Source organism: Carcharhinus amblyrhynchos, chromosome 23, assembly GCF_965287045.1.
Source record: "Carcharhinus amblyrhynchos chromosome 23, sCarAmb.v2.hapA, whole genome shotgun sequence".
Taxonomy (NCBI): domain Eukaryota; kingdom Metazoa; phylum Chordata; class Chondrichthyes; order Carcharhiniformes; family Carcharhinidae; genus Carcharhinus; species Carcharhinus amblyrhynchos.
The window spans coordinates 26,711,611-26,730,114 of NC_137346.1; the positions used below are offsets into that span (position 1 = coordinate 26,711,611).

The window sequence follows — 18,504 nt, forward strand, 5'->3', positions numbered from 1 at the left end:
TTTTCCAACAATTGACAACGGTTTCATGGTCATCAGTAGATTCTCAATTCCAGATATTTTTATTGAATTCAAATTCCACCGTATGCTGTGATGGGATTTGAACCTGAATCCCCAGAGCGTAGCTGAGTTTCAGGATTAATAGTCTAGTGATACCACTCGGCCATCCCCTCCCCTTACAAATTACACTTTTTAACACATTGACAATACCAGTCATTGTCTATACACAGAGCAACCCCCTCCAGTCCCTGGCGTTATATACTCAAAATATTACTTTTTGACTGGAAAGTTAATTGTCTCCTCTCTCAACAGATAATTCAAATAGATCTGACCATATAACTCAAGGAAGTACTTCTGCCAAATATAAATTACAATTTCTGTAACTTCTCAAACAGATAATGCACCGTTTCCTTAAACATCAAAGTATTTTGTCTTACACAAAATCAAACTGCAGTGAGTGAGTTATTTTTACCTGGTGAATAGTAATATAAATTAAACTATGAGCAAGCACAAGCAGCACACCAAGGAACCTTGCCTTTTACATGTTTACTGCTTCAGACCCTATGTTTCAACAGTGATTGAACTTTAGAAGCACTTCACCGACTGCAAAGCAAAATAGGACGTTCGGAGGTTGTGAAAGATGCTATCGGAATGTAAATTCTGTTTTCTTTTCTTTTAACACTGGGAATTAATTTAATCTTTTATAAATGACCTTTAAACACAGGCCGAGGTGCTTTCGGAATATTAATCCATATCTTTTTCAAATTGTCTCCTCATGAGATTCCTAACTACCGTTCTCAAAAGCACTGCCACGTACAGAACTGCCTTCTTCAAGAGAACCTTCCAACTGACCTTGCTGCAAAAGAATTGTTTCTTTTACATCCTTGAAGAGAGTCTCCTTGGCAAACTGGATTTTAAATTCAAGTTAAAAAATTCTGTCAAATAAAACAGTGAGCCAATTTTGTGCAGTAGATTTTAAATATGTGAAATGTTACATAATAATTATTTGGGATATCAAAACATCCTGAGCTGCACCCTTCAGTTTACTATTTGGAAGGATATGTTAGCACTAGAGGGTGTAGAGAGGAGGTGCACCAGGGTGTTGCCTGGGATGGAACATTTGAGCTATAAGGAGAGATTAGATAGGTTTGGATTATTTTCTTTGGAGCAGTGAAAGCTGAGGAGGGATATGGTTGAGGTATATAATTTTATGAGATGTATGGACAGGGCAAATAGGGAGCAGCTGTTGAGGGGTCAGTCACAAGGGGGCACTCCTTGGTTGAGGGGTCAGTCACGAGGGGGCACAGTTTTAGGGTAAAGGGACAAGAGATTCAGAGATTGATTTGAGAAAGTAAATTTCACTCGGGGTGGTGGGGATCTGGAATGCACTGCTTGGGAAGGTAGTGGAGGCCAGAAACCACACAATCTTTAAAAAGTATTTGGATGAGCTCTTGAAACATCATAACATTCAAGGATATGGGGCAAGTGCGGGAAAATGGGATTAGCACGCCTTTAGTGGTAGTTATTGTTGGTGCAGACTCGATGGGCTAAAGGATCTTTTCTGGCACTGTATGAATCCACGACTATGACTCAATATACGCAGAATGTACTAGTGACTCTTTTCTGTACTGTATCTCTCATCAGTAAGACTAACGACATTTGCAGGATTGGACTGGAATGGGTTTTAATGTCTTGCTAAAGTTTCCACGCAATGATTAAATTAAGAAGGGGCGAATACCAAAAAATACACCATTTCAGTCTCACTCACTTTGCTCAATGTTATTTAGAAGCTTTCTTAATCCTAATAAGAAATCTTTTGAGGAACCGTTCACCGCCTGACTCACCTGACTCAGAAGCTAATGGTGTATTAACTCACCCCAGTTTTTCCCAACTTTTCATCAAAACGCACGCATAGACGATTAAACCCACAATCTGCTTCTTTGTAATTTTACTTAGTTGTGATAACCCCCAAGACTTGCATGGGGAATCACTGACCTCCCTGTGCGACTCATTGAATACAAGCTCCCGGGGAGACTGGTAATTAACTAACCAAGTGGTGCTTGTGTACTGAGTCCTGTATAAAGCAGGCCCATGAGTGTGGCCATTATTGCATTGTCCTAGTTGGGATCTGTCCACGTTCTCCGCAGGCTTGCGGTTTTGCTTTACTTTGTGCAATAAAGCACTGTTCCTTTACAGCCGACTCCTGGGTTATTATATTTGTTATATATGAAAATGGCTGTCTTGGCTTTGTTCCATCCTATATAGGAACTCACTAAGTTACAAATCCCAGTTCCACACCATAAGCTTTTCCCTCTTAAGATAGAATATGTACACAGCTGTTAATATGCTGCAGTCTTTGTAATTAAAAATAAATGCACTTAATAAAGCTTGAGTAGTACACCAAGTAAGCAAATCAGCAGGACTCTGAACGCTAATATTGTTAGTAAGCTTAGCACCAAATCTAAAACACCACGACAAACAAGTTTTCTTAAATTAAAGAATGCAAATAATAGAACTACACAACAGGCCTGTGGTGTGAAAACACATAGGATGGCTTCATAGAATCCCGACAGTGCCATCTAGCCTGCAACAACAACAATCCCACCCAGGCCCCCTCCCCGTAACCCCACGTATTTACCCTGCTAATCCTCCCGATACTAAGAGACAACTTTGCACGGCCAATCAACTTAGCCTGCACATCTTTGGAGTGTAGAGCACCTGGAGGAAACCCACACAGACATGGGAAGAATGTGCAAACTCCACACACAGGCCGGAATTGAACCTGGGGCCCTGGCACTGTGAGGCAGCAGTGCTAACCACTGTGCCACCGTGCTGTCTATCCAATCCACAGTGGATTGTGCTTTGGGCGTAGGCCCTTTGAAGGTAAATTTTGTCACTGCGTAACAATTTAAGTAGGGGATCTTTCGATTCTGGGTAATGGACTAGTCATTCTATATTTCTACTGAGCAAACTGTACTTAATTGTGTTAGCAATGGTGCTGGGATTTTAGTTTAGAAACATACTGCATTCCATAAGAAGTCAAGAATTTATCCATGCAATTACTTCACAGATGTGTCTCCTATTTCTCTCTTGTTTTGCAGTTTGCTATGGTTGAGGTGATGGTAACAAGTCTACTGGACGCCTATCAAGATTGCCTACTGAAATATTTGAAAAGGAAGGAGGTAGTGGTGTTTGGTGTCTGTTTCGTAGGCTTTCTGTTGGGAATTCCACATGTCACACAGGTACATCTCTCACCAAGTGTCAGTCAAATGGTATTATCTAAGGTCAGGATTTTCCGCCCCATCAGGGTGGGGGTGGGGGTGGGGGGGAACGACCCACCTTGCGATAGTCAGCATCCCAGCCAAAAGTCAACTGACTTTTGGCAGGACTGGACAATTCCAATGGGAGGTGGGGCTGGAAAATCCCACCTTAAGTGTGAACATTAATAGTATCTGAGTATTATCTAAAGATCCTTTATTTGGATCAAAAGGCTAATGTAACTTCAACACTTTTATTCATATTGTTTTAGCGTTTTCCAGCTTGGCTAAATTTTATTTACTTCTGGTGGCACAGTGGTTAGCACTGCTGTCTCACAGCGCCAGAGACCCCAGTTTGATTCTCAGCTTGGGTGACTGTGTGGAGTTTGCACGTTCTCCCCTTGTCCGCATGGAATACCTCCAGGTGGTCCGGTTTCCTCCCACAATCCAAAGATGTGCAGGTTAGGTTGATTCACAATGCTAAAATGCCCCTTGGTGTCAAGAGATTAGCGGGGTTCATAGGTACGATGATGGGGATGGGGCTGTGGTTGGTGCAGAATGGCTTTTTTCTGTACTGTAAGGATTCTACGCACGAACTTTGGACATACATTAGGTGGATTTAATCATACAATTGCAATGTTCCACAGCTGAGGGGATTATAAGTAAGTTTGTTTTAACCATCCTGGGAATTCCACACTAAAATAAAAGCAAAATACTGCAGATGTTGGAAATGTAAAACAACAACAGGAAATGATGCTAAAAATGCTGTTTCGAGTCAAATAAGCCTGATCTTCAGAAGTGGGTTCAAAACTTCCAGTTCTGAAAACGAGCCATATTTAACTCAAAATATTACCTCGCTTTCTCTCACCACTCATGCTGCCAGATTCACTGAGTATTTCCAGCACATTTTGTTGTTATTATCTGGGAGCTGTACAGTTTATTACATTTGTATCACTGAAACAGCTGGTTCCGTTTAGCCTGACATTCCTGCGTCAAACGTTCCAGGGTAAATCCAGACCGAATCGGATCCTGAAACTTCACTGGATCTGTTACTTCCTCCAGTAGCTGTAATAATCTCAGTCCTGCCTATCAGAATCGCGTGCAGCTGGAGAACTGGGAGTTACCGGCTGCTGGTGAGGTCGCTATGCTTGGCCAGTGACTAAAGCAAAACTCCACTGAAATTGATCTCAACTTTAACATGATGCCATTCGTTAATACAAAACCCAGGACCAGTCGTTACACCCCCACCTCATCATAGAATCCCTACCGTACCGAAGGAGGCCATTTGGCCCATTGAGTCTGCACCGGTCGTAACCGTACATATTTACCTTGCTAATCCCTGACCCAATTTAGCACGGCCAATCAACCTAACCCGCGCATCTTTGGACTGTGGGTGGAAACTGGAGCACCCGAAGGAAACTGCACGCAGACACGGGGAGAATGTGCAAACTCCATAGCGATCCAAAGCCGGAATTGAACCCGGGTCCCTGGCGTTGAGGCAGCAGTGCTAATCATTGTGCCACTGTGCTGCCCCTTCAAATGCCTCATCTTAAGGAGGGAGAATCTTTAATCCTGTGTGCAGTGGGAGGCCATTTTGCCCATCGAGTCTGCATCAACTCTCTGACAGAACATCTCTCTCAGGCTAACCCCCTCCCGTCCTATCCTGTAACCCCACACATTTACCCCACTAATTCCCTTAACCTACACCTCTTGAGAGACTTAAGGAGCAATTTAGCATGGCCAATCTACCTAATCTGCACAATTTGAGATGTGATTTAATAACCTTTGATTTATTTTTTTAAAAGGAGGTGGGCCTGTTTGGCTTTGATGGTCATTCTCTATTTCTTAATACTATTAAGCTTTTAGTTTGAGCATTATTGCCTCTTGTCTCCCTGATTCTGACAGTTCAGTTGGGTCAGACCTCGATAAAAATACATTACTGCGGATGCTGGAACCTGAAACTGGAGGAACAGCATCACATCTTCCAGCTCAGCACTTTACAGCCTTCCAATCTCAACATCGAATTCAACAACTTCAGATGATTAGCTCTATCCCACTTCAACTCTCTGTTTTCATTTCATTTCATTTTTTAACTCTTCTTTACCTTTTATTTCTTTATTGTCTGTCTTTATTTTCCCCCACTCTTTCCCCCTATTTCATCCCCCCTTCCTTACCTTTTCTCCCCCTTTGCATCCCTTTTCCCCCCTTTTTCTCAATTTTATCCCTCCCTCCCCTCCCCCCCACATCTTCATCTGTCACAGTTTACCCTCTAATTTCAGCTTCTCTGCCATTCACACCTTCTATTCTCTCTATGGACTGATATTAACAGCCTTTCCAAAAGAGAAAGATTTGACAGAGGGTTATCTGGACTCAAAATGTCAGCTCCTTTCTCTCCTTACAGATACTGCCACAAATGCTGAGATTTTCCAGCATTTTCTCTTTTGGGGTCAGAACACTAATGTGGAAAGTATATTCATTAGTCACAAGTAAGGCTTACATTAACACGGCAATGAAGTTACTGTGAAAGTCCCTTAGTTGCCACACTCCAGCGCCTGTTTGGATATACTGGAGAATTTAGCATGGGCAATGCACCTAACCAGAACGTCCTTTGGACTGTAGGATGAAACCCATGCTGACACAGGGAGAATGTTCAGTTTCCACACAGACAGTGGCCCCAGCCAGGAATCGAACCCGGGTCCCTGGCGCTGCGAGGCAGCAGTCTAAACATTGTGCTGTCGTGCCACCTGTGTGCTAATGTGCTTGTGTCTCTCAGTCCAAAGCATCTTTTTAACGTTGGTCTGGATCTAATGTCATTTCAGGGTGGGATTTACGTTTTCCAGCTCCTGGATCACTATACTGCTCAAGTATCCATCGTTTTCCTCGCTTTCTTTGAGGTCGTTGCTATTTGCTGCTTTTACGGTACGTCTGCTGTGTTTCTTATCATGAACAGATCGCAAAGATCACTGACAATAGCACAATGTTCAGCACCATTTGTGATCCCTCGCATACTGAGGGTCCAAATGGCCAACTCCTGTTCCTATTCCTCCTCACCTTTCTCACCAGGCAGCCTGTGTACGTATGCAGCAAGTCCTGGACAATATCTGACGAGTGGCAAGTGACAGTCCTGCCACACAAGTGCCAGTCAATGAGCATCCCCAACAAGAGAGAATCTAACCATTCAGCAGCACTACATTGTTGAATCCCTTCCTCTCAACATCCTGGAGGTTACCACAGACCAGAAGCTTACCACTTAAATACTGTAACAACTAGTGTAGTCGGGGATTGGGAGGCCTGCGGTGCTTAGCTCAATTCCTGACTCCCCAAAACCTATCTATCAACTCCAAGGCACAAGTTAGGAGTCCGATGAAATAGTCTCTACTGCATGGGTGTGCTTCCAACAACACTTGTTGGAGGCACACCCATTCAGTAAAGAAGCCTGCTTGATTGGCACCTTAAGAATTCACTCCTTCTATTACTGGTGCACTATGGCAACAGTCTGTACCATCTACAACATGCACTGGCAATAACCAAGGCTCCATCAACTGCACCTTCTAAACCTGTGATATCTACCACTTAGAAAGACAAGGGCAGCAGACAATGGGAACAGCACCACCTACAGGTTTCCTGCAGGGGAGGCGATGTCCTAGTAGGCTTATCGCTATCCAGAAACTCAACTAATGTGCTGGGAACCTCAATTTGAATTCCACCACGGCAGATGGTGGCAATTCAATGCAATCAAAAAAGTATCTGGAATTGAGAATCTACTGATGACCACAAAACCATTGTCAATTGCCAGATGTACGCACCTGGATTACTAATGTCCTTTAGGGAAGAAAATCTGCCATCCTTGTCTGGTCTGGCCCACGTGACTCCAAAGCCACAGCAATATGATCAACTCTCTCAATTGCCTCCCAAGGGCAACTAGGCTACAATAACTGCTGGCCAGCGATGCCCATGTCCCACAAATGAATAAAAAAAAGGTCTGGAACTCACTCCCTAACAGCACTGTGGGTGTGCCGACACCACATAGATTGCAATGGTTCAAGAAGGCAGCTCATCACCTCTTTCCCAAAGGAAATTAGGGTTGAGCAAGCAATGCCCACAATCCATTAAAGAATAAAAAAGAACTCAAGGCAGATATGTATCCTGTACTGGCCCAATTCATTTCATTTTCAATGAATAATTTGATGCCACACTAATCCTATTATTAAAGCACTCACACCAACAAACCCTTGGCTGATTTTTCCTGACAAATGGTAAAATGGGGAAAATGTGCCACCAATCCAAAAAGAATTCCACTCTGAGAAGCACAAATTGTAACAATATCGGCCACATTTATCGAAATGTCATACGCTTGTTTCATCGTGATACCTTAATGCAACAGACTCATTTCAAAATTATCAAAGCTAAACATATGTAAATGTTTTGCTTCACATAGATCATTGTGGGTGACACAGCGGTTAGCACTGCTGCCTCACAGCACCAAGGACCCAGGTTCAATTCTTGAGTGACTGCCTGTGCGGAGCCTGCACGTTCTCCCCCGTGTCTGGGTGGGTTTCCTCCCACACTCCAAAGATGTGCGGGTTAGGCGTATTGGCCACGGTGAATTGCATCTTAGTGTCAGGGGGATTAGCAGGGTAAATACGTGGGGGTTACACAGATAGAGGCTGGGTGGGGTTGTTGTCAGTGCAGAGTCGATGGGCTAAATGACCTCCTGCTGCATTCTACAATTGTGATTTTAAAACCCTTGGGCATTATGTAAATTATTGCCCCAGCCAAAATTTCAGCAAGATTTTACAAGGACAGTTTAATTTTTTTTTTGCAGGTATACCTCGGTTGTCACAGAACATTGAAGAGATGGTGGGGAAAAGACCAAATATTTACTTCCGTGCGTGTTGGTTGCTGTCTACTGCACTGATCCTTGTATGTATCATCAATTAGCTCAAGTACTTAAACAAAGAAACTGCAGGGGGGGGATTTTACACACCCTCCCACTGGCAGGATTCTCCAGTCCCGCTGAAGTCAATGGACTTTTGAACTGTTTGCTGTGTTTTCCAGTCCCCCTGACCCCCACCACTGTGACAGGGCTGCAAAATCCCACCTGGTGAATTATGGAGCCCATGGGGAGCTTGTCTGTGTTTAATGAATTAGTTGAAGTTTATAACATGTGAAAACTTTGCTTTATATTGAACTGCTTAAAATCACTCTTTTTGCGTTCACTGTGAAACTCAGTATGACCGTTTTATTGTATATTTATTAGGGAAAAATAGAATCCCCACAGTGCAGAAGGAGGCCATTTGGTCCATCAAGCCTGCACCAACAACAATCCCATCCAGGCCCTATCCCCGTAACCCCACATATTTACCCTGCTAACCCCCCTGACACTAAGGGGCGGTTTAGCACGGCTAATCCACTTAACCCGCATATCTTTGGACTGTGGGAGGAAACTGGAGCACCTGGAGGAAACCCATGCAGACACAGGGAGAACGTGCAAAAGCCTTACAGACAGTGACCCAAGACTGGAATTGGACCTGGGTCCCTGGAGCTGAGAGGCAGCAGGACTAACTATTGTGCTACCGTGCCGCTCCACGAGCACCAATTTTCTTTGAAGGGAAGACAACTGGAAGGCTAAATTCATAATGCTGGAGTACATCTCCTTTAATAATGATGCTTTGCATAAAAATGCTGCCTTGTTGTTTGAGAAACCATCAGTAATTCAGCAGACTGACTCTCTCAGTTAAGCAGCAGTATGATTATGGCAATTTACTTCAGTGAATTCTGGCCATAATAAATATTGAAAAGCATTGCTCATTCATGCATTATTTCAATATCTCCCCCTCTCCCCCTCCCTGACACCTTTCCACTGCTGTTAGTCAGAGACATGTATTTGTTTGCATTCCTCTCATGAAAAGTTGAGAAGCTTGAGTTTTTGTGTTTTTATTTCAGATTATCATGGTGTTTATAATCATTGACTTTGAACCTGTACGTTATGGCAATTACAATTACCCAGAGTGGGCTCAGGGTATTGGTTGGGTCATAGCTATGGCTTCGCTGATCTGGATTCCTACTGGAGTACTCCACACATTGCTCACGTTGAAAGGTTCATTCTGTGAGGTGTGTTCTCTTTAGCTTGTACAATAAATAACCATCAGCCTTCATTAACAGGGAGTTTGTGCAGCCAGCAGCAACTTCTGGCCAGATCACTCACTTCCAATAAGTTGCCCCTTGTTAATAAACACCAGAAGCGAACAGTAAGAAGACATAACCTAAAGCCATAAACAGCAGGGCCCACAAGGCAGGACCGCAGGCACACAGAGCAGTGAGGTTCCAGCTGGGACATCTACATCTTGTTATTTTTATGTAATACTGTTCTTTCCTTTAGCATGTGTCAGGTGCCTGTTGATGGCAGATGTGTCCAGTGTGACAGTGCCAGAAGAACATAAGAAATAGGAGCAGGAGTAGGCCATCTAGCCCGCCCCACCATTCAATAAGATCATGGCTGATCTGTTGTGGCTCAGTTCCACTTTCCCGCCCTCTCCCCATAACCTTTAATCCCCTCTCTTATCAAAAACCCATCAACCTGCGTCTTAAAAATATTTAGTGAGGCAGCTTCCACCACTTCAACAGGCAGAGAATTCCAGAGATTCACCACCCTTTGAGTGAAGAAGTTCCTCCTCAACTCTGTTCTAAACTGCCCTCTAGTCCTACTGTCCTTTCTGAGCGGGAAGAGTCTCTCCACCTTTATCCTATCCATCCCATTCATCATCTTATACGTCTCAATGAGATCTCCCCACGTGGGACGTGGGACGTGGGACGTGGGACGTGGGACGTGGGACGTGGGACGTGGGACGTGGGACGTGGGACGTGGGACGTGGGACGTGGGACGTGGGACGTGGGACGTGGGACGTGGGACGTGGGACGTGGGACGTGGGACGTGGGACGTGGGACGTGGGACGTGGGACGTGGGACGTGTTCAGTTAGCCTGAATACACCAGAGCTCCAGCTGTTTGAGTGCTCAGCCATCAGTGCAGGTCTCTGCTGAGGTGATATAACTGACATCAAGTGAAATTTTGGTAGTTCCTCACTTGGACCTTTGCACAACTCCCCACATGTAAATCACAGCCTCAAATAGATAAATCAGGAGAGCACAGTAGTTAGCACTGCTCACTCACAGATTCAGTTCTGCCCACAGGTCACTGTCTACATGTGTTTCCTCTGGATCCTTTAGCTTTCTCTCATAGTCCAAAGATGTGTAGGTTAGGGCTTTAGCAGGATCAATGCCTGGGATACTCTGGGCACAAGAAATGGGCCAAACAGCCTCCTTGTGCTCTGTAGGGATTCTATAGTAAGAATCCAATACTTAATAACTATTGGATTTCTTCTATATTTATTTGAACTATGCACTATGCCCCCATAGCTCATAACTCTTTTTACAGCAATTACAAACATCTTAACATAAACTTTGCCAATGGTAGACATTAAAGTCAGGAATCAAATCTGCAGCCCTGGTGCTGAGGCAGCAGTGCCAACCACTGTAAGTGTCTTTGATTTTGAATGTGATATCTGCCTATGAGAGATAATCCTTTAATCTTTACTGTCAGGTTTAGTAACCAAGGAATTGCACAGACCCCCATCCTGAAAACTGATCACATTCAATTAATGAACCTGGTTCAGTGGTGGGATCTGGGCAACCCTGTCCCCAAGCTCTGGAATTCCTTCCTTAAATCTCTCCACCACATTTTCCTCTTCAACCAAACCTTTGCTCATTTGTCTAAATATTTTCCAACAGGTGCCAGATTTTGTTCCATAGGTTCTTGTGAACTGCAGCAAGAGATTTTACTATGTTGATAAGACTTTGTGAATGCAGTTTGACTGCAGCACATTGAAATATTTGATAGCTTTGTCCACATAAGCACACTAAAATTAAACCAAGCAGCTGGCAAATCTCATACCATTTGAATGTCTGAGAGGCACCTCCTGAGATGACCACTTGGTGGTGCTGTCTAACTACAATCCACTGTCTATTGTCTCCACTTGGTGACAATAATAAATTTAAACAGGGATGGCCTTCATTCCACTGGGGCCTCACAAATCTTTATTTGCACATTTTGCTTCATCTGAAAATTAAGCACATTAATTTTCTTTTAATAAAGATAAGAAATTGCCACCATCTGAAAAGCAAATAGATTGACAAGGGCAGAGTGAAAACCTCTACTTAAATCATGTATATTACTTTAAGTTGCTTTTTCTTTTTTCAGGAGTTGAGATATCTAATATTTTCTCTTTATAATTTTGCAATTTGTGTTTGTTTGCTTCCTTTTTTAATCTTAGTGCAAATGTAGAAAAGGGGGGAGGGGTGGGAAGCAGGAGGACGCCAGTCAACCCTTTGAGCCTGTTCCACCATTCAGTACAGTAACTAATCCTCTGTCTCAACACCATATTCCCACACTCTCTCCATACACTTTGACTCCTTTCAAATCAAGAAATCTATTTTCTTCTTAAATGTATTCAATAATTTGGCCTCCACAGCTGTCTGTGGGAGGGAATTCCACAGATTCACCCTAAGTGAAGAAGTTTCTCCTCATCTCAGTCTTAAACGGTCTACTCCCCCCATCCTGCAACTGTGACCTCTTGTTCTACACCTTGCTGTCAGAGGAAACAACATCCTGGAATCCAGTCTGTCTGGTCCTGTCAGAAGTTTATGTTTCTCTGTAGCTTTGCATCAAGCATTCAAAATTTCCTTTTACAGTTTATGCTTTGATCTCAGTTGCAAAGATTGCAATGCTGTCTCAGTACAAGTCTTTATTGAACTGATATGAAATGGCAGCTTACAGAGAGCATCTCAAAGTAGAGGTCATATGACTACAGCAAGCCATATCATCTATGCAATAATGTTCATTTCAAATTCCAATACTCATCATCTTTACATAACAAACAAAAAGATGCACCCATCCTCTTTTCCCTAATGAACCAAAGGCAAATAAGGGGATCGAGGGTTATGGGGAGAAGGGAGAAGAATCATATCAACCACAATTGAATGGCAAAATAGACTCAAAAGGACCAAATGGCCTAATTCTGCTCCTATATATTCTTAGCAAATTTTTATGCATGATCATGTGTAACTGAGTCTGGAATTCTCTGCCCGTTGAAGTGGTGGAGGCTGCCTCGCTAAATATTTTTAAGAAGCAGGTTGATGGGTTCTTGATAAGAGAGGGGATTAAGGGTTATGGGGAGAGGGCGGGAAAGTGGAACTGAGCCACGACAGATCAGCCATGATCTTATTGAATGGCGGGGCAGGCTCGAAGGGCTAGATGGCCTACTCCTGCTCCTTGTTCTTATGTTCTTATGTTCTAATTACCCTTCCTCTGTGCACTAATGACTATGACCCTTTTTTTTAAAATAGGTTAGTAGGCATAGACACTCCCACCATCTAAATAATACTCATAATACAAGAATACTGCATGTAAAGAGGATTTTATTACAACCTTTAATAAGAGTCATTTACAGATAAGTACAAGTTTGTCAATAACACAAATATAGGCAGAATGTAGATGGAAACATAGAATTACAAAAAACAGTTCACAGATCAAGTAAATGGGCAAAACAGTGGCAAATGGTTTCAGTGAAGGATGTGACATCTTCTACTCAGGGCCGAAGTGTTAAGAGCCAAGCCAGAAACTCCAAAATGTGTTGTGAAGTTAGCTTAGAGCCCAAGTTTTATATTTGATTTTGGCATGGGTGAACATAAGGTGTTTCATTCCAGGTATGATTCAAATGATCCAGCAGAAAGCTTTTATCAAACAATGTTTCTTTAAGAACACAATTAAAATTTAACAAAAAGAATTCACATAAAACTTTTACAAACATTTACAATAACAATTACAATAATCAAGTGCAATGCAGCATAACTCTCCTAACAGCTAGCTATCTCTGCTGTTCCAAGTTAAATACTAGCTCATAGACATGTACCCTTCTTCTGACTTGGCACAGAAGCAAGTATGCTCACATGATGCTGGATCTTCAGCTTTTAACAGCTGCTGTGAATTGATGCTTTAAAAGTTGGATCAAATAACTGAGGTTTCCCAGTCCTGGGACTTTCATAAAGCCTCTGAATAGAGAGAGAGCTGCGGCCTTCTTCTGCCAGCTCAAACAAAATCTTGTAATGCTTTGACAGGTCAGGTGATATGCCTTGGAACAGCTTTTTTTTTTCAATCATCCCCAAATCAAATTCCATTCTGCAATCCCAGGAACACTCAAACCTCAGACACTGCATTAAGCTAGGTTAAAATCAACATGATGTCAATTATACTGCTTCAGCAACAATAAAGGATACTGGTTTCAGACAACACAGCACCAATAAAATACCTGGGTCTACGTGAAACAAACAGCTTGCAGAGCAACATGATTAAAATGCATTTCTTAAAGGCACAGTATCATCACGAGAGAGATAGGAAAAGAGAACAGACAGAATACATGCTAGCCAAAGATACTTGAAGGTGGGGAGGGTGGGGTGGGTGGGGTGGTCCTCATTAAAGCATCATGAGCAGGTCCAGAAAATAATAAGAAAGGCAAATGGAATGCTAGCCTTTTCATTTAACAGGAATACCTTACATCCCACCTATTAAGCAAATCATTTGGTCTATAAATATTACACAGGGTATAAATGTAATGCAACAATTGAATGCAACACTCTGGATAGAATTTGACACCACCTCTATAAGGCCTTGGAGGAATTACAGTGTGAGCTTACTGTAATGGTATTTGGGCTCCAAAGGTTAAACCTTGGAGAGATTACCAAAACTAAAATTGTATGCACTGAAATTTAGGAAGTTGTGGGATGATTTGATCAACGTTGTCAAGATATTATGTTCGGCAATACAACTATTGTAAATCTTAAGGTTCACACGCTTGTGCACGACCATTAAGTATTTTACAGAATCATCGAAAACCTACAGCCCACAAGTTGTGCTGATTTTATCTCTACCTACTAGGCTTACCTATAACTCTCACTCCTATTAAGTCCCATGTACTTATCCAGAAGTCTCTTAAAAGATCCTAACGAATGTGCTTTCACCACCGACGGCAGCCGATTCTACTCACCCACCACCCTCTGACTGAAAAACTTACTTCTGACATCTCCTCTTTACCTACTCCCCAGCACCTTAAACCTGTGTCCTTTTGTGGCAGCCATTTCAGCCCAGGGAAAAGCCTGAGTCCACGTGATCAATACCTCTCATTTTAACAGCAAGTGTATACTTTTCACAAAATGTACCTTTACTGTAACATCTCCATATTAATCAAAGATTTTCTTTAGCTGCCAGTAGAATCTTTAATAATACAGATCGGGAAGAGTTTCATCCGAATTGTTTAAGGTATTTCCTCTTCGTTGACCTGGGTTTACCCTCTTGGCTTGTCATCTCTGCATGAAACTCCTCAAATGTATTTGATGCATCACGGGTAAAAGGATCACTTTGAAATTAATATGTCAAACACACTATTTAAGCTGGTTGTAACACAGTGTTGTTAACAGCAATGTTCAATCCCTTTACTGACCAGTCACTCCCCTGTCTTAAAACCATCACGGCACCTTTTACATTAGTGCTGTCACTGTCACAGTGCAGGACAGTTTTGAATTAGGTCTTAAGACTGGAATAAGACAAATACATTCTCTTGGGCCTCTATTTGTGAGGAATAACGCAACACGGACACTGGGACAAAAAAGTGGAAACAGTCTTGTTTAGCAGAAAGCAGTTTTCATCTTCATAACTATGAAAATTGCCCAAAGTTTGTGTCCCATTTATTTCCAATTTTTAAAGAGGAATTTTCAGATCTGCATTGCACAATTTATTTGCAAATCTGAATTCATGTCTTAAATCATCTGTTTCAGAGGCTCGTGAAGTCGATTACTCCTTTTGGCCTCGAAAGCGAGCAGACGGGAGCTGCTCGGCCTGAGGCCTCGCTGGATATCCCAATGGCTGGCAAGTCACCACCACTGGAAGTTCACATACTGAAGAACACGTCCATTTAACACTGAAGTAACTCTGAAAGCACCAAAACTTTTGATTAGGGACCGTGAAACTTGATCTAAGATTTTTTTTTATGCTATTTTAGAAAGTTCTGCCTTATTCCCACCCATTCGCCCTCTAATTCACAATTTTACTCCATTCCATAACATTCCCATTTGAACTGCATTTCCTTTTTCAAATTTCCTCTCATTTTCTACAATTTCCCACGGAGAAGCGACCCATATCCTCCCAGTACATTATCTGTTAAATTTATACTTACCCGATGACACTTAGATAATGCAATGCAATTCTTTAGACCAGTTGTCTTGCAGCGTGCTGCGAGGGTCCAATGTATGAATACGTTACATGTACTTTTGTATTTTACCACTCATAGCTTATAAATCCTTAGAATAAAATGTCTTACATCCCACCTATTAAGCAAATCATTTGGTCTATAAATATTACATAGCACAAGGTTTCTTTGTTTCAGTTCACTATTGCTGACATTCTATAGTCTATATAACATTTGATAGAATTAACTTTCCTAATGTTATTGATATACATGGAGAAGAGTGTCAGAGTAGCTATTGGAATCTGTTAATTATATTTTTAATTCATGGGCTGCAGGGGGTCACCGGCCAGGCCAGCATTTATTGCTCATTCAAGATTGTATTGAGAAAGTGAATCGCTGCAGTCTCTGTGGTGTAGGTACAGCCGCAATGCTGAATTGAAAGAAATTTCAGGATTTTGACCCAATGACAATGAAGGAATTGTGATATATTTCCAGGTCAAGTTGGTGAGTGATGTGGAGGGGAACTTCCAGATATTGATGGTTCCATGTGACTTCTGCCCTCATCCTTCTAGACGGTAGTGTGCGTAGGCTTAGAAGATGCTGAATAAGGAACCTTGGTAAATTCCTGCATTGTATCTTGCAGATGGTATACTGCTGCCACTGTGCATTGCTCGTGGATGGAGTGAATGGTTGTGGAAGGGATGCCAATCAAACAGGCTGCTTTGTCCTGGATAGTGTGGAACTGCACTCGTATTCCATTACACTCCTGACTTGTGCCCTGTAGATCACGGACAGGCTTTGAGGAGTTACTGTCTTGTAACCGCAGCATTTCTTTGGCTAGTTCAGTTCAATTTCTGGTCAATCGTAACCCCCAAGATGTTGACAGTGGGGGATTCCACATTGGTTAGATCTTCTCTTGCTGGAGATAGGAATTGCCTGGCACCTGTATGTTGCAAATGTTAATTGACATTTGTCAGCCAAAGCCTGGTTGTTATCCAGGTCTTGCTGTATTTGGACATGGATGGCTTCAGTATCTAAAGAGTCATGAATGGCACTGAACACCCTGCAGTCATCTGCAGATAACCCCACAAACTTTCTGATGTCACCCTAATGAACCTGGCAGCTGGGCACTAACATGGAACAGACTGTTCAGATTTTCCAAATTAACCGTTGAAAATCTGGTCCTTTCCCAACCCTCAACCCATCAGCAAGGTCCTCAGGGAGCTTAACAGGCCATTAAGTGACAGTGAGCCCCTTTCCCTCACCTTCCATTTGAACCAAAGGAATTAAAATTCAGGATTCAGGGGACTTTTTGCTCTCCTTGTCCCCAATTCCAGGCGGCTTGGTGAGGTCACTCGGTCTCAAAGTACATGAGTACCAATGTGCGTGGCCCAGTGCTGTAACATCAAGAAAATGTATGCAGTAATTGTGAAAAATTCACGATGCTACAACCGGCATTAAGTTATTCCTTAAATTTTGCAAATAATTAGGCAAAAGCTGTAAATGCATCCAAATGTTTACTTTTAGAGAACAAGACAGTTCAGTAGTTTGTCACCTTATGTTAGCAAGCAGTGAAGTTCCCTCTCACAATTGTTAGCGTGAAGTAGGACCTGGTGTTTCACGACAAAGCAACAGGGAAAGCCAATAATCTCACATTGTTGATGGGATCATCTGGAAGTTATATAAAGCAACATATCGTTCACACTGGGAGCTATCCCTGAAACGTGGCAGCAGCTGGAGATTTCATTGTGTTGTACTCGATCTGAAGGTGAAACATCCTCGACGACTCCTGTTTTTGTTTTGTTCAGCTCCGGTTAAATTTAGATTGTTATGAGGCTTTCAGCCTGGTTGAGTGGATCACACAACAGCTGGGGCAAATATTCCAGCCACCAGATGGCTGACGCTAGGCGCAGAAGAGGTGAATTTGGAACAGAGAACTCCAATGAACGTCCACAGCAAGTATTCCCCAGGGCTATCAACAACGTCAAACCTATTGGCTGGTAGATTGTGTGAGACTTGACAGTTGGATTACGTGAAAATTTAATGAAATTGGGCACAATTTCATCCTTGTTTGCAGAAGGAATACCTGTGTGATGTAAAGTAAAAGTAAAGTTTATTAGTCACAAGTATGGCTTACATTAACACTGTAATGAAGTTACTGTGAAATTCCCCTAGTCGCCACATTCCAATGCCTGTTCGGGTCAATATACCCTAACCAGCACGTCTTCCAGATTGTAGGAAGAAACCGGAGCACCTGGAGCAAACCCACGCAGACACAGGGAGAACGTGCAAACTCCATGCAGACAGTGACCCAAGCCTGGAATCGTATCCGGGTCCCTGGTGCTGTGAGGCAGCGGCGCTAACCCGTGTGCCGCACTGATGTCGTCACCCGTTTAGACTGGGTGAAATAAGGGTGCACCCTGGCTGTTTAAAAAGACTTCTTAAAGATACAAGTTAAATTGTTTGAATTAATAATGAATTGGATGCTGAGGGAATGAAAGAGGGACTTGCACCAAGTTGGTTTGCTTGACCAGTAATGAACTGCCAACAACTCTGCTTACCCACAGCAAGATCGACAAACTCAGTCACATCTACCCAAGGATCTAAAGAGGACAATTGACTTTTATGTACCCTGCTTCACTAGGGAGGATTGGGAAGGGGTGGTGTGGCGGGGCTGCAATGAAGGACTAGTAACATCTGGTTGAGACTTACAGACAGCCCTTACCAGGAGGACAGAACAGGGGGAGCAAAAGTCCACAAGAATCTAAGATGACTGTTTCTCGCTCCACAGATGCTGTCAGATCTGCTGAGGTTTTCCAGCACTTTGTTTTTTTTTAAATTTCAGATCGCTAACTTCTGCAATATTTTGCTTTTTGACCAGTCGACGTACAGTTGGATCAGACAGGTTAACACTGCATTGTTCGCACACAATAAATCTGTAATGAAGCTGATT

The 18,504-nt window shown here is 42.7% G+C and overlaps 1 protein-coding gene across 1 annotated transcript in view; it reads left to right on the plus strand.

Moving 5' to 3' along the window:
- LOC145357473 (sodium- and chloride-dependent GABA transporter 1) overlaps positions 1–9,398 on the plus strand; it is a 73,608-nt gene extending 64,210 nt beyond the window's left edge. Inside the window, exons 9-12 of the mRNA XM_080210840.1 lie at positions 3,099–3,239; positions 6,074–6,173; positions 8,080–8,177; positions 9,201–9,398. Of these exons, the coding sequence (XP_080066966.1) occupies positions 3,099–3,239; positions 6,074–6,173; positions 8,080–8,177; positions 9,201–9,383 (522 nt within the window). The 3' untranslated portion in view covers positions 9,384–9,398. The remainder of the gene's footprint in view (positions 1–3,098; positions 3,240–6,073; positions 6,174–8,079; positions 8,178–9,200) is intronic.
- The last annotated feature ends 9,106 nt before the right edge of the window (positions 9,399–18,504 follow it).